Below are 14580 nucleotides of genomic sequence, written 5' to 3'. Positions count from 1 at the left end.
TTAACCTTGAAATGACCTGTGTTTCTGAGAGTCATCGGCATTCATTTGTCATGTGATGTGTGAATATCATGTATCAGATGTTGCCTGGCTCCTGTATGAATAACACTTGTGTTGCACATTCACAAGTGTTAGCTTTTATGTAGAGCACAATGCACTGCTGACGGTTACCGTAATGTGGGGAAAAGAATTCGGAGCACAAAGATTACAGATATGGTTGTGTGCGGGTACAGATCTGGTTATAAGTGGGATGCATCTCTCATCCCTTAATCAAATCCTTGTTTTGAGAAATCAAGCTCACCGCCCCCCCCCCCCCCCCCAAACCCTTCCCCTTCTTGCCCCTCCTCAAATTTTCAAATCTTCTCTCCTTAATGCAATGACGTGTCTGGAAGGGATGGGGAAATAATTTAGAGGCAGCAGTCGCCATCCATTGTCTCTTCTGAAGACACTGACCCACGCTTAGGAGGTGGGGTCCATTTCTATAAGCAGCAGTGTTTGTATGTGAATCTTGACAGTGTCTAAGGCTTTTGGACCGTATAGGGGACATCAAATCCAAGCCTGATGCTTCGTTATCCAATGTACACACATGCACACTTTCAAGCAAGAATCTCTGGATCACCATGCAGAGGGGGAAATTCTAGCTGCTTCCCCTCACCTCTATAGTCCAGGTGCACTGATGCTGATTGTAGCATCTCTATTACTGTCCTGGTTGAAATTAGCTAACTCCACACAGACCTGAGATTGAACCTGGGAATTTCTGCATCTATATGGCTCAGTTCCACACCAGCCATTGAGGTGCTACGGGGGAAGTGCTCTGGATCCATTTTCTTTAACTCTACAGTAAAGTGAAATAATATCTCCACTGAGTAACTGATACAGGACTGACTTTGTATTGTTTTCTGTTAATACTTTTAGGGTGAGAAGGACTGGCAGAAGTATGAAATAGCCCGGCGCCTGAAGGACAGGATCAATGCAATCCGAACGCAATATCGTGTAGACTGGAAATCAAGGGAAATGAAAACACGACAACGAGCAGTGGCACTGTATTTCATTGACAAAGTACAATGTTTTTAGTGTTTATACTGTGTTTCTGTTTTGCACTGTTCAAGGTGAAGGAGATCAATGCATGAGAATTTTTGATAAGAAAACATGGTACAAGAAAAGGCCATTTGACCCTTCCTTCCACAGACCATAAACAATTTACCCTGTCGTTGAAATACATAGAAGTTACAACATGGCCTAAACAGTCCATGTCAATGGTCCATGTGAGAATCATAGAATCATAGAAAATAGGAGCAAAAGTAGGCCATTTGGCCCTTCGGGCCTGCTCAGCCATTCAAAATGATCATGGCTGATCGTCTAACTCAGCACCTTGTTCCCACTTTTTCCCCATATCCCTTGATCCCTTTAGCATTAAGAAATATATCTATCTCCTTCTTGAATATATTTAATGACTTGGCCTCCACTGCCTTCTGTGGTAGATAATTCCACAGGTTCACCACCCTCTGAGTGAAGAAATTTCTCCTCATCTTGGTTCTAAATGGCATACCCTGTATCTTGAGACTGTGACCCCTGGTTATGGATTCCCCATCCATCGGGAACATCCTCCTTGCATCTAGTCTGTCTAGTCCTGTTAGAATTTTATATGTTTCGATGAGATCACCTCTCATTCTTCTAAACTCTAGTGAATATAGGCCTAGTCAACCCAATGTCTCCTCGTACGTCAGTCCTGCCATCCCAGGAATCAGTCTGGTAAACCTTCGTTGCACTCCCTCCATGGCAACGACATCCTTCCTCAGATAAGACGACCAAAACTGCGCACAATACTCCAGATGTGGTCTCACCAAGGCCCTGTACAACTGCAGTAAGACATCCCTGTTCCTCTACTCAAGTCCTCTTGCAATGAACGCCAACATACCATTCGCCTTCCTAAACTGCTTGCTGCACCTGAATGCTCGCTTTCCGCGACTGGTGTACAAGGACACTCACGTCTCGTTGCACCTCCCCTTTTCCCAATCTATCACCATTCAGATATCGGTCTTTCTGTTTTTACAACCTGAGTGGATAACCTCACGTTTATCCACGTTATAGTGCATCTGCCATGTTCTTGCCCACTCATCCAACTTGTCTAAATCACATTGGAGCCTCTTTGCTGCATCCTCACAATTAGTCTGAATCACATTTACCCACTCAGTTCCCATATCCTTTTCCTTTTCCTTAATCACTTATCCAATCTAACCTTGAATGTTGACCAAGTCTCTGCCTCAACTGCTAACCCTGGAAGTGAATACAGCTTCACAATTCTGTGTAAAGCAGCTTCTCTTGCTCCCTGTTCTAAATCTTATACTTAATCTTGCATCTATGGCCCTTTGCTCTTGACATCTCAACAAACGAGACTTTTTAATCTACCCTCTTGCATCCTTTCATAATTTTAAACACTTCTATCATATTTTCTTTTCCTTCCCATTGCTTCATGACAACCTCGCTGTTGCATAGCTGTGAACAGCTGACTTGGGCAAAGACCAGGAACTGGGTCATTCTTGCTCTATATGACTCAGTACCACCAGTTACTCACTAAGCTGAAGTTTTGGAAGCAGGAGTTGGAAACAGTTTTAAATGTGTGCTTTTCTTTTTGTGAGGATTGGTGGTCTTAACCACAGTCCCATTAGTTTGTATATAGGAACATTGGAACAGGAGTAGGCTATTCAGCCCCTCATGCCTGCTGCGCCATTTGATAAGATCATGGCTGATCTGTGATCTAACACCATAGACCTGCCTTTGGCCCATATCCCTTAATACCTTTGGTTGCCAAAAAGCTATCTATCTCAGATTTAAATTTAGCAATTGAGCTAGTATCACTTGTCGTTTGCGGAAGAGAGTTCCAAACTTCTGCCACCCTTTGTGTGTAGAAATGTTTTCTAATCTCACTCCTGAAAGGTCTGGCTCTAATTTTTAGACTGTCCCCTACTCCTAGAATCCCCAACCAGCGGAAATAGTTTCTCTCTATCCATCCTATCTGTTCCCCTTAATATCTTATAAACTTCGATCAGATCACCCCTTAACCTTCAAAACTCCAGAGAATACAACCCCAATTTGTGTAATCTTTCCTCATAACTTAACCCTTGAAGTCCAGGTATCATTCTAATAAACCTACGCTGCACTCCCTCCAAGGCCAATATGTCCTTCCGAAGGTGCGGTGCCCAGAACTGCTCACAGTACTCCAGGTGTGGTCTAACCGGGGTTTTGTATAGCTGCAGCATAACTTCTGCCCCCTTGTACTCTAGTCCTCTAGATATAAAGGCCAGCATTCCATTAGCCTTATTGATTATTTTCTGCACCTGTTCATGACACTTCAATGATCTTTGTACCTGAACCCCTAAGTCCCTTTGGACATCCACTGTTTTTAACTTTTTACCATTTAGAAATACCCTGTTCTATCCTTTTTTGATCCAAAGTGGATGACCTCACATTTGCCTACATTGAATTCCATTTGCCACAGTTTTGCCCATTCACTTAATCTATCAATATCGCTTTGTAATTTTATGTTTTCATCTACACTGCTTACAATGCCACCAATCTTTGTGTCATCGGCAAACTTAGATATGAGACTTTCTATGCCTTCATTTAAGTTGTTAATAAATATTGTGAATAATTGAGGCCCCAAGACAGATCCCTGCGGGACTCCATTAGTCACATCCTGCCAATGTGAGTACCTACCCATTATCCCTACCCTCTGTCGTCTTTCACTCAGTCAACTTCCTAACCAAGTCCGTACTTTTCCCTCGATTCCATGGGCTTCTATCTTAGCTAATAGTCTCTTATGTGGGACCTTATCAAATGCCTTCTGGAAGTCCATATAAATAACATCCATTGACATTCCCCTGTCCACTACTTTAGTCACCTCTTCAAAAAATTCAATCAGGTTTGTCAGGCACGACCTACGTTTCACAAATCCATGCTGGCTCTCTGATTAACTGAAAATTCTCGGTGTTCAGTCACCCTATCCTTAATTATAGACTCCAGCATTTTCCCCACAACAGATGTCAGGCTAACTGGTCTATAATTCCCTGATTTCCCTCTCCTTTCTTAAAAAAACGGAGTGGCATGTGCAATTTTCCAATCAAGAGGGATAGTTCCTGAATCTAGAGAACTTTGAAAGATTATAGTTAGGGCATCTGCAATGTGCTCACCTACTTTCTTTAAATCCCTGGGATGGAAACCATCTGGTCCTGGGGATTTGTCACTCTTTAGTGTTATTATTTTCTTCATTACTGTTGCTTTACTTATGTTAATTTTATTGAGTCCCTGTCCCCGATTCAATATAAGTTTTCTTGGGATTTCCGGTATGCTATCCTCTTTTTCTACTGTAAATACTGACGCAAAGTAATTGTTCAACATGTCCACCATTTCCCCATTGTCAATGACAATATCCCCACTTTCAGTTTTTAAGGGGCCAATACTGCTCCTGACCCCACCCTCTTTTTCCTAATATAACTATAAAAGTTCTTCGTATTGGTTTTGATATCCCTTGCGAGTTTCTTTTCATACACTCTTTTTGTAGCTCTTACTATCTGTTTTGTGACCCTTTGTTGATCTTTGTATCTTTCCCATTCGCCAGGATCTGTGCCATTTTTTGCCTTTTTGTATGCCCTTTCCTTATGTCTTACACTGTCCCTTACCTCTTTAGTTGTCCATGGCTGTTTTTTTTTTGGCAATTAGAATTCTTGCCCCTCTGGTATAAACCAGTTCTGTATCACGTTAAATGTTTCTTTAAACACTTCCCACTGATCGTTTTACCCATTAACAGATTTGCCCAGTTTACTGTGTATCACTTTTCTGACACCAACTGCTCTTAGTGTTCTGATTTTGGATTTATCCACCAATAAAACATTCCTTTACTAACTCCAGGCCCATAAATTCAAATACATCAAACTGAGAAAATGTTCCCACTTGTGGGGGGGGGGGGGGGGAGACTAAAATTACGGGGCCATAAATATAGAATAGTCACTAATAAATCCAATAGGGAATTCACGAGAAACTTCTTTACCCAGAGAATGGTGAGAATGTGGAACTTGCTACCAGAAGGAGCGGTTGAGGAAAATAGCGCAGATGCATTTAAGGGAAAGCTAGATAAGTACGAGGGAGAAAGCAAAAGAAGGATATGCTGATACGGTTAGATGATGTCGGGGTGGGAGGATGCTCGCGTGGAGCATAAACTCCGGCACAGACCAGTTGGGCCGAATGGCCTGTTTCTGTGCTGTACATTTCATGTAATTCTATCTATGTAAACCAGCAAATGAGAAGTAAGCACAAAGTAAGCTTGGGCTCTGTGGAGCAAATTGCCAGGCTTTGGAGGGGCCACAGGTTGGACACCACTGATTTAGAACCTAGAGTGCAGGTGTTGGCCAGGTCATTAAGAAAAAGGGTAATGTTGGTCAATTTGTGGGGGGGTGGGGAGAAGAGAGAAGACAGCAGCTGATGGTGTCTGTGGAATTGCTCACAGGTACATCCATCATTGTTATCCCAATAATGGAGGAAGATTGGATAAGTTCCTTCAAACTGCAATGCATGGGTAATGATTGGATAGTTTTATTTCATTCACTGTGCTTACTTTTTAACTGCACTTTAATTAAATAGCTTATTTTTCTGTGCTTCTGCAGTTAGCATTGAGAGCTGGGAATGAGAAGGAGGAAGGAGAGACTGCCGATACAGTTGGTTGCTGCTCACTCCGTGTCGAACATATTAAATTGCACGATAGCCAGGATGGACTGAAGTGCGTGGTAGAATTTGACTTCCTGGGAAAGGATTCTATTAGATACTACAATGAGGTTCCAGTGGAAAAACAGGTACAGACCAATTGCTTCTCCAAACCTGAGGATACTAAAGCCAATTGTTAATCCCTTGCCCCTGTTGCATCTACAATTGTCTAAGTTGGCACCACAGTTCAAACCCAGGACCTTTCTGATGTGTATGACCAATTACCTGCTGAATCACCGAGCCCCTGCCAAACGTCACAGCTGAGATTGTGAGCCTACTGTGACAGGAATCAAAAGCACAGCCTACATCATGCCACTCCATGGTTTGGTGCACTAATACATGTATGCTCTGTGCTAATACTCAAAACAGCCAGTGCTATGACTATCGATCCTAGTTCTCCGATTTTCACTGATCGGATTAGTAACAAGGGAATTGTTCCTCCTAGTTCTATGATAAGTGAATGTGTCTAATTTACCCATTCTCTAAGCATACAAGGTCAGATTGAGAGAAGACCATTCATCCCATCAGTTGCTAATTCCTTTTACAATCTAGCCCATCATGGACTCGATCCAGAAAATTTAATCTCCTGAGGTAGAGTTCTGCAAGATTTTCCCCCTGCCCCTAAGACAAATTGAGCAAAACTCTAGATAATCTAGCCTTGCATCCTACATTAGTCATCCTTGACTAGTTGCATGGTGTTCTCTTTTTCCCAACAGCTCAGCGATTTGTGTTCCAGCATCTCTCTCTACTGTCACAACTGTATCATCCATCAGTATATTATCAAATTGAATACTTTGGACCTAGCACAGTGAGAAGTGTGTGCTAACTTATCACAGAATCATGGAATGGTTACAGCACAGAAGGAGGCCATTCGGCTCATCAAGCCTGTGCCGGCTTTTTGTAACAGCAATCCAGTTAGTCCCATTCCCCCGCTCTTTTCCCGTAGCCCTGCAGGTTTTTTCCTTTCAAGTATTTATCCAATTCCTTTTTGAAAGCTACAATTGAATCTGCTTCCACCACCCTTTCAGGCAGCGCATTCTAGATCATAACTACTTTTGTCAGTTGATTTTAGTGTAAGCCTTTGGTTAATACAATGATTGGGATTTTAAATTTTTGGAACAGTTGGTGGGATGTGGTCACTAGATGGCATGAAACATTATAGCTGACCCCAATTCTGTCCTCACCAGACATCCACTTCCAGCAGGGTTTGCTGTATAAGTCAGGAGTGGGATTCCTGAATATTTCCTGCCGCTCCCCACCTCTGTTTGCTAACCTTTGCAGATTGGGTGGGTCATACCTGGTAACCTGGAACCTTCCTGGTCTGTGTGACTTAGCTACTCTGGCTAAATCCTCTAAGGCATTGGGAGAGGTGCTGTTAATTCATCACCTCAGATTAGTTCCATCACAGGCTGCCTCCCTAGGCTAGTTCTACCAGTACCTCAATGAGTGTTAAACACTTTGAAATTCTGTCCTAACAGAACCGAAATTTGGAAGACCAACATCTATAATTGGATCTGAGTACTTTTTTTACAGTTCTAGTGGGTACAGTAGGAGTATTTCATTTGCTTATTATTGAACTTTACTAAAATCCTAGTGATGACTCTAGGGCGTGATTGGTATTTTCATCAGAGTGGAACAATGAGATTAAAAATGAATCTTGTGCTTCTGGTCTTGGATTATAATGAAACACTCTGGATGGTCACATGGTCTTTCCTCATTGTATGAGTATGCCTCATGCTGTGGCTCAGTTAGTAGCGTTCTCAACTCTGAGTCAGAAGGTTGTGGTTTCAAGCCCCACTCCAGAGACGTCACATAATCCAGGCTGACACTTCAGTGCAGTACTGAGGAGGTGTCGTCTTTCGGTTGAGACATTAAACTGAGGCTGCATCTGCCCTCCCGTAGATGTAAAAGATCCCAAAGAGGAGCAGGGGAGTTCTACCCGGTGTCCTGGCCAATATTTATCCCTCAACCAACATCAATAAAAAAGATTATCTGATCATATATCTCGTTGCTGTTTGCAGGACCTTGCTGTGTGCAAATTGACTACTGCATTTCCTACATTACAACAGTGACTACATTTCGTAGCCTAAAAATTAGAGCTAGGACTTTCAGGAGTGAAGTTAGGCAACTCTTCTATACGCAAAGAGTGGTAGAAGTTTGGAAAACTCTTCCGCAAACGGCAGTTGATGCTAGCTCAATTAATTTTAAATGTGATATTGATAGATTTTTGTTAACCAGAGGTATTAAGGGATATGGAGCTAAGACGGGTGTATAGAGTTGGGTCACAGATCAGCCACGATCTCATTGAATGACTGAAACAGGCTCGAGGGGCTAAATGGCCTACTTTTGTTCCTTTGTTCATAAGTGTCTGTAAAGCACTTTTGGACGTTCTGAGGTCATGAAAGGTGCTATATAAATGCACGATCTTTCTTCCTTTGTTTCTTTCATATGCCTGTATTTATATATTCGTGCAACGTATAGATCCTTAGTGAATGTGTTACTGTTACTTTCTCCCAGGTGTTCAAGAATCTAAAATTATTCATGGAGAATAAGGATCCTGCAGATGACCTGTTTGACAGATTGAACGTATGTTTTGTTTTTTGTGAATCTCACTAATTTATCTAATGTCCAATTTTTTATACTCTTCTTCATAACTGTATGAAAGTAATGCTGAGAGGAATCTGTTGAGATCAGCTTACTCCCGCCAACCATAGACTGAACTAGACTTCTTTCTAGAGCTAAGCAAGAGGACTAATGTGTGTTTTATTTTCTCTTTTTAGACCTCAGATCTGAACAAGCATCTTCAGGAGTTGATGGAGGGGCTCACAGCCAAAGTGTTCCGAACGTACAATGCCTCCATCACACTGCAAGAACAGTTGGAAGAATTAACTGACCGTAAGTGATTATCCTGTCATTGAACCCTTTCGTTAGCATAAAACTGAATCTGAATAAGAACAGAAAGTGCTGGCAATACATATTAGGTCGCTCTGCATCTAAATAAGACAGGTTAATGTTTCAGGTACAACCCTTCATCAGAAATGGGATGAAGTACAAAAAAACTAACTTTAAATTTTGCTTTAGCAACAGAATATCACCTTGTTTCAGGCTTTAACTGCCACTGAAAACGTCAACCTCTCTTTCTGCAGTGTATTTCTAGCACTATGTTTAATTTTTAAATTTGATTTCCAGCATCTGCGGCTGTCCCTTACATTGGGCAAGTTTGAATCCACTTGGGTTAAGCAAGAAGTGTGTTTCTCTGAATTGTCACATAATCCTCTAACTATTACAAAGATCCCATGTAGTTATACTAGTGCCTCCATTCCCTTTGTTCCAGCTTATTTTATGTTTAAAACTGAAGGGGGCAGCTTGGCTATCAACATCTTGTGTAGAATGGGCTCAGTGTTACTAAGTTAGGATTCAGAGTTGTTTCTCTCTTGGCATCCAAAATAGTTAACATTGTATCCCGTTAGACTGGAGACATGATTCTAAAAGCAAATAAATGCTATTGGGAAGCACGGCTATCCACAGAGTGAATAAAAATAGCTCTCTTAAAACTCTTTATCGACATAAAATACAAGTGTGAAATTAAAAGTTGACAGTTCAAATAGCTGTAGGACCTAGTATCAAACCATTAGGCCCAGTGCTTTTTTTCTTTGCCTTCCATCCACTTTGCCTACTGTTCATAGAACACTCACATTTCGATCACACCACTATGTGGGAAAGTGCTAGTACTGGTCCACTTCCCATTGTTCTGTAGGGCAGTATCTTATTTCATTCCCAAGAGAGCGGCTCTTGAGCAACGCCATGTTGGGATTTTGGGGTGATCTGATTGCGGTATTTAAAATGTTAAAGGGATTCAATAGTGCAGATACAGAAAAACTATTCCCTCTGGTGGGGGAATCCAGAACAAGGGCATAATCTTAGAGCTAGGCCATTTAGGAGTGAAATCAGGAAGCACTTTTTCACACAAAGGGTGGTGGAAATCTAGAACATTCTCCCCCAAAAGGCTATGGATGTTAGGACAACTGGAGCTTTCAAGACTGAGATCGATAGATTTTTATTGGTTAAGAGTATCTAGGGATATGGACCAAAGGGGGGAAAATAGAGTTGAGGTACAGATCAGCCATGATTTAATTGAATGGCAGAGCAGGCTCAAGTGAATGAATGGCCTCCTGTTCCTAAGATTTGTAGCCCTTGATAAAAGGCGAGTGCTACAGGATTCCTGCCTCTTTTAAAACTTTGCGCACCTGAAACAATTAGATTAGGCTCTGTTACATAATTCAGTTATTTGATAAACAACATGGTTTGCTTACTTTTTTTTTTCCTTACAGCGGAAGAAAGTATCGCAGAAAAGATCCTGGCCTACAACCGAGCCAACAGAGCAGTGGCCATTCTCTGCAACCACCAGAGGGCGCCCCCAAAAACCTTTGAGAAATCCATGAAAAATATTCAGACCAAGGTAGAATGTCTGGACAACCAGAGCAGAAAAATAATTTCAGCACCGTGGATTGGACTAGCACAAAGCAAATATATTTCTTACATATTCTAATAATGTTGGGAACAAGTCATTCAGCGCAAACAAACCCATTCTTTTTTGATGGATTCTCAATCCTTTCTATCAAACTTATCACCGTATCTCTCATTCCCTCCTCTAGAAACACATCAAATTGTACTGCAAACCTATTTATACTGTCTGCCTTAAAGGCCTTCCTTGATAACTTGTCCCACGATGCCATTACACTTCGGCTAGAAACATTCCACGGGACCTCCCAACATGTTCATAACTTTTTTTAACTTGTATTCAAAGTCTTCATAGTGAACAATTTGCCTGGATGACTTTTGCCAATTCCCTTCATAACTTTGAAAACTTCAGTTAGGTCACTTCTCAAATCGAGCATGATGGTGCTTTTGAATCACTTTCTGAGGTACTGATGCTATAGCTTGGAGCCACTTGTGACCTACCTCCCATCACCTGTTGTTCTCAGCAGTCCTGTTGCTCCAATTGTTTGTGGGCATGATTTCAGAGGTTACCGACTGGAGTGAGAGAGAGAGAGATGTGTTGAAAAATTTGTGAAGAGTGCATTTTAAAAGAAAAATTGAGTGCCTGCATGTTTCTTGTGGCAGGTGTGAGAGTAACCTTCTAATGTGTCCCAACTCAGGATTGCAGCCTAGAATCATAGAAAATTTACGGCATAGGAGGCCATTTGGCCTACCGTGTCCGTGCCGGCCAAAAATGAGCCACCCAGCCTAATCCCACTTTCCAGCACTTGGTCCATAGCCTTGTAGGTCACGGCACTTCAGGTGCACGTCCAGTTACTTTTTAAATGAGTTGAGGGTTTCTGCCTCTACCACCCTTTCAGGCAGTGAGTTCCAGACCCCCACCACCCTCTGGGTGAGAGAATTTTTCCTCAGCTCCCCTCTAATCCTTCTACCAATCACTTGAAATCTATGCCCCCTGGTTATTGACCTCTCTGCTAAGGGAAATAGGTCCTTCCTATCCACTCTCTCTCGGCCCCTCATAATTTTGTACACCTCAATTAAATCTCCCCTCGGCCTCCTCTGTTCCAAAGAGAACAACCCCAGCCTATCCAATCTTTCCTCATAGCTAAAATTCTCTCCTCATTGCTAACCTTCTAGGGGGCTGCAGCACCAGTGACAACTTACAGGCTACACTTGAGAACCATTATTTCCATGGTGCTCAACAATGTCAGCAGTAAGAGGGAATGGGTTATTTTTTTTTAAAAAAACAACAATCATAGACACTTGCAGCACAGAAGGAGACGATTTGGCCCATCCCGTGCCTGTGCTGGCTCTTTGAAAGAGCTGTTGAATTAGTCCCACTCCCCTGCTCTTTACCCATAGCCCTGCATATTTTTCCTTTTCAAGTATATATCTAATTTTGAAAGCTACTATTTAATCTGCTTCCTCCCATTCTTTCAGGCAGTGCAATCCAGATTATAACAACTCGTTCTGTTTTTTTAAAAAAATTACAATTTTCCTAGTCTCCCCTCTGCTGCTTTTGCCAATTACCTTAAATCTGTATTCTCTGGTTATTGACATAAAATACAATTGGGAAATTAAAAGTTGACTGTTCAAATAGCTATGAAAGGAATTTAAAAATGAGCCCAACTAGTACTAAAGGCACAGGAAATCAGTTGAAACGGGTGCTTTACCTGTCTACATTTCTTAAGTGAATATTTTCAAATACTGTATTATAATGCTAAATGAGATTTGATACAGAAGTTATCTTTTTAAAGCTAGAGGATGTTCAGCTCCACCTAATGGCTCTGATGTGGAACTGCAATAATGCAGTTTCAGCTTTGATCTCCAGTGCTGGCATAGCAGTGGGATGCCATTGTCTACCTCAGTGCCACATGGTTAGAGTGATCAATTTAATCAGCCAGGATCCCGGTTCCTACTGCTACCCAGTGAACCCTGCATTTGTGGAAATCTGGTGAGGATTTGACTGATTTCCCCCATGATCAAGTAGGTGGTTGATGTACTTTGTCTAGCACCACACTTAAGAAATGTCCAGTTGGGTGTGTCACTGAAAGGCCAGCCATGTCCAGGAAGAGACTAGGAAGATTACCTATGATGCTCCTTTCTGACTGGTAATTGCACTGTTTAACGGGCTGCGATTTAGTATTCAAATTTTTCTATTGGCAGATTGAAGCAAAAAAGGAACAACTTGCTGTGGCCAAGAAAGATCTGAAAAATGCCAAGGTGGATCACAAAGTGAAAAAAGATGAAAGATCAAAACAGTAAGTATTTCCTGAGCAGGACCATGCAGGTTCATTAAACAGCATCCTGTTCAAGCAAGGGCTTTCAATAGGAAGGAATAAGATGTGTTTTTTAATCTCAAATTTTGCAGTTTAACTGGCAGGAAATAATTGTCTACTTTAACAATATTCACATTCTCTGTTTTAAAAAGAAGTATTACTCTTCCTGGTTTGCTCAGTTGGTAAAATGGTGCTGTACAGAGCTGAGCCCAGGTTAGGTACAGGAATAGGCTGTTCAGCTCCTTGAGCCTGTTACACCTTTCAGTTAGATCATGGCTGATCTGTACCTTTACTCCATCTACCTGCCTTGGTTCTGTAATCCTTAATACCCTTGCCTAACAAAAATCTATCAATCTGTTTGGAAATTTTCAATTGACCTAGCCTCAACAGCTTTTGGGGGAGTTCCAGATTTCCACTACCCTTTGTGTGAAAAAGAGCTTCCTTACATCACTCCTGAATGGCCTAGCTCTAATTTTGAGGTTCTGGATTCCTGTACCTGAGGAAATAGTTTTTCCTTACCAACCCTATCAACTCTTGAAAGATGTCTAGTGAGAACCAGATAAGCTGTGATTGTATCCTTTGGTCAAAGGCTCTGTCAGTATTCAGTCAAGGACCACATATTGTTGATGGGCAGAGTACTGGGGAGCAGCCAGAGGAGCTGTGAAATTGTATCCCAGCATGTCAACAAAGTAAATCGTTTGTGATTGGGGGTAGACAGGTGAAAAGAGCTGAGGTGAAATCTTGACCAACAAGTGAGTCGTCTTGAATTATCACCTACCAAAGAAAAGTGAAATGATCTGCTTTCCCTGTTGGGGCAAGGAGGCTGGAAATAAAAGAGACACTGTTGCTTCAATGACCCTATTCTAAAGGGACTGACATGAAGCTTCTTTATGCAGGGTGGTGGAGAAGAAGAAGAAGCTGCTACAGAGGTTAGAAGAACAACTGATGAAACTGGAGGTTCAAGCAACAGACAGAGAGGAAAACAAGCAGATTGCTTTGGGCACTTCCAAACTCAACTACCTTGATCCTAGGATCACCGTGGCCTGGTCAGTAAGAACTATGCAAAATTCTGAGTGTACAATGCTACGTCAACTGCTGCATTGAGGCTGTGGGATTAATATAATTTGATGACCTGAATAATCTAAACCTTGAAAAACAATGTTGGTCGGGCATAGCAATCATTTACCGACAAATTGGTGGTGGGAGCAGTGATTGGATGTTTTAACATTGTTGCACTCCTCTCCCCTACTCCACTGCCCGCCCCCCCCCCCCCCCCCCACCAATTCAGTTTTTGAGTGGAGTGTCTGGAACTCTTCCAAAGCACAAACTAGAGACCAGAATCTGATTCTGTTCTGACAAAGTTTCTCCCCTCAAAACATTAACCTGTCTCTCCTCTTTTTCAGATACTGACTGACCTATATATTTCCAGCAATTTCTGTTTTTTGTTTCAAATTAGCATTCATTATTTTTTATATCTCTAACAAAAGTCTTTGAGATCGCTCTCTTTCTTCCCCATCCCCCAAACATCAGAACTCAGGCCCTGATCCTACCGCTTGACTGTTTTTCATCTTGCCTGGTTTGGGATTTCGTAAAAGATGTCAACCCTTGTCACTGTATTAACTTTTTGCATATTATTTATTGTATATTTATGAAATTACATTTAGAGGTTACTGGCAGTGTAAAATATGACCTATGTTTACCCATTTATCTCCTATCTTTGTTGAAGGTGCAAGAAGTGGGGTGTTCCTATTGAGAAGATCTACAATAAGACGCAGAGAGAGAAATTTGCTTGGGCCATCGATATGACCGATAAAGATTTTGAATTCTGAGAAAAAAAACTCAAATGTTCACCTCAAGAAGCAATTACACAATACCTCAGGGAGTCCAAAAAATGTTACATTATAAAGATTTGCACTTGAACACTGTTCACTGAATCTGTGTTTCTTTCAATAGGTTTGTATTGTTTACAAATTTATAGTATATGCAATATAAATCTCTTCTGGATAAATTTGCTTTGTTGCACAGTTGGTAGGAAATGTTCATTGGA

General features: G+C 41.6%; 1 protein-coding gene across 9 annotated transcripts in view; it reads left to right on the top strand.

Moving 5' to 3' along the window:
• Positions 1 to 14458, top strand: part of LOC137311581 (DNA topoisomerase 1-like) — a 105692-nt gene extending 91234 nt beyond the window's left edge. For 8 of the 9 annotated variants that reach the window (XM_067978705.1, XM_067978704.1, XM_067978728.1 and 5 more), the window contains 8 exons: positions 913 to 1056; positions 5658 to 5843; positions 8272 to 8340; positions 8535 to 8649; positions 10086 to 10213; positions 12421 to 12515; positions 13430 to 13579; positions 14260 to 14458. In XM_067978705.1, the coding sequence (XP_067834806.1) occupies positions 913 to 1056; positions 5658 to 5843; positions 8272 to 8340; positions 8535 to 8649; positions 10086 to 10213; positions 12421 to 12515; positions 13430 to 13579; positions 14260 to 14362 (990 nt within the window). In that variant the 3' untranslated portion in view covers positions 14363 to 14458. The remainder of the gene's footprint in view (positions 1 to 912; positions 1057 to 5657; positions 5844 to 8271; positions 8341 to 8534; positions 8650 to 10085; positions 10214 to 12420; positions 12516 to 13429; positions 13580 to 14259) is intronic. The other variant, XM_067978706.1, reaches the window with a different exon arrangement.
• Positions 14459 to 14580: the final 122 nt, after the last annotated feature.

The sequence above is a fragment of the Heptranchias perlo genome, chromosome 3 (genome assembly GCF_035084215.1).
Source record: "Heptranchias perlo isolate sHepPer1 chromosome 3, sHepPer1.hap1, whole genome shotgun sequence".
In the NCBI taxonomy this organism is placed as follows: domain Eukaryota; kingdom Metazoa; phylum Chordata; class Chondrichthyes; order Hexanchiformes; family Hexanchidae; genus Heptranchias; species Heptranchias perlo.
Note: the sequence above shows the minus strand (reverse complement) of the source record. Positions and strands in the feature narration are given on the sequence as shown.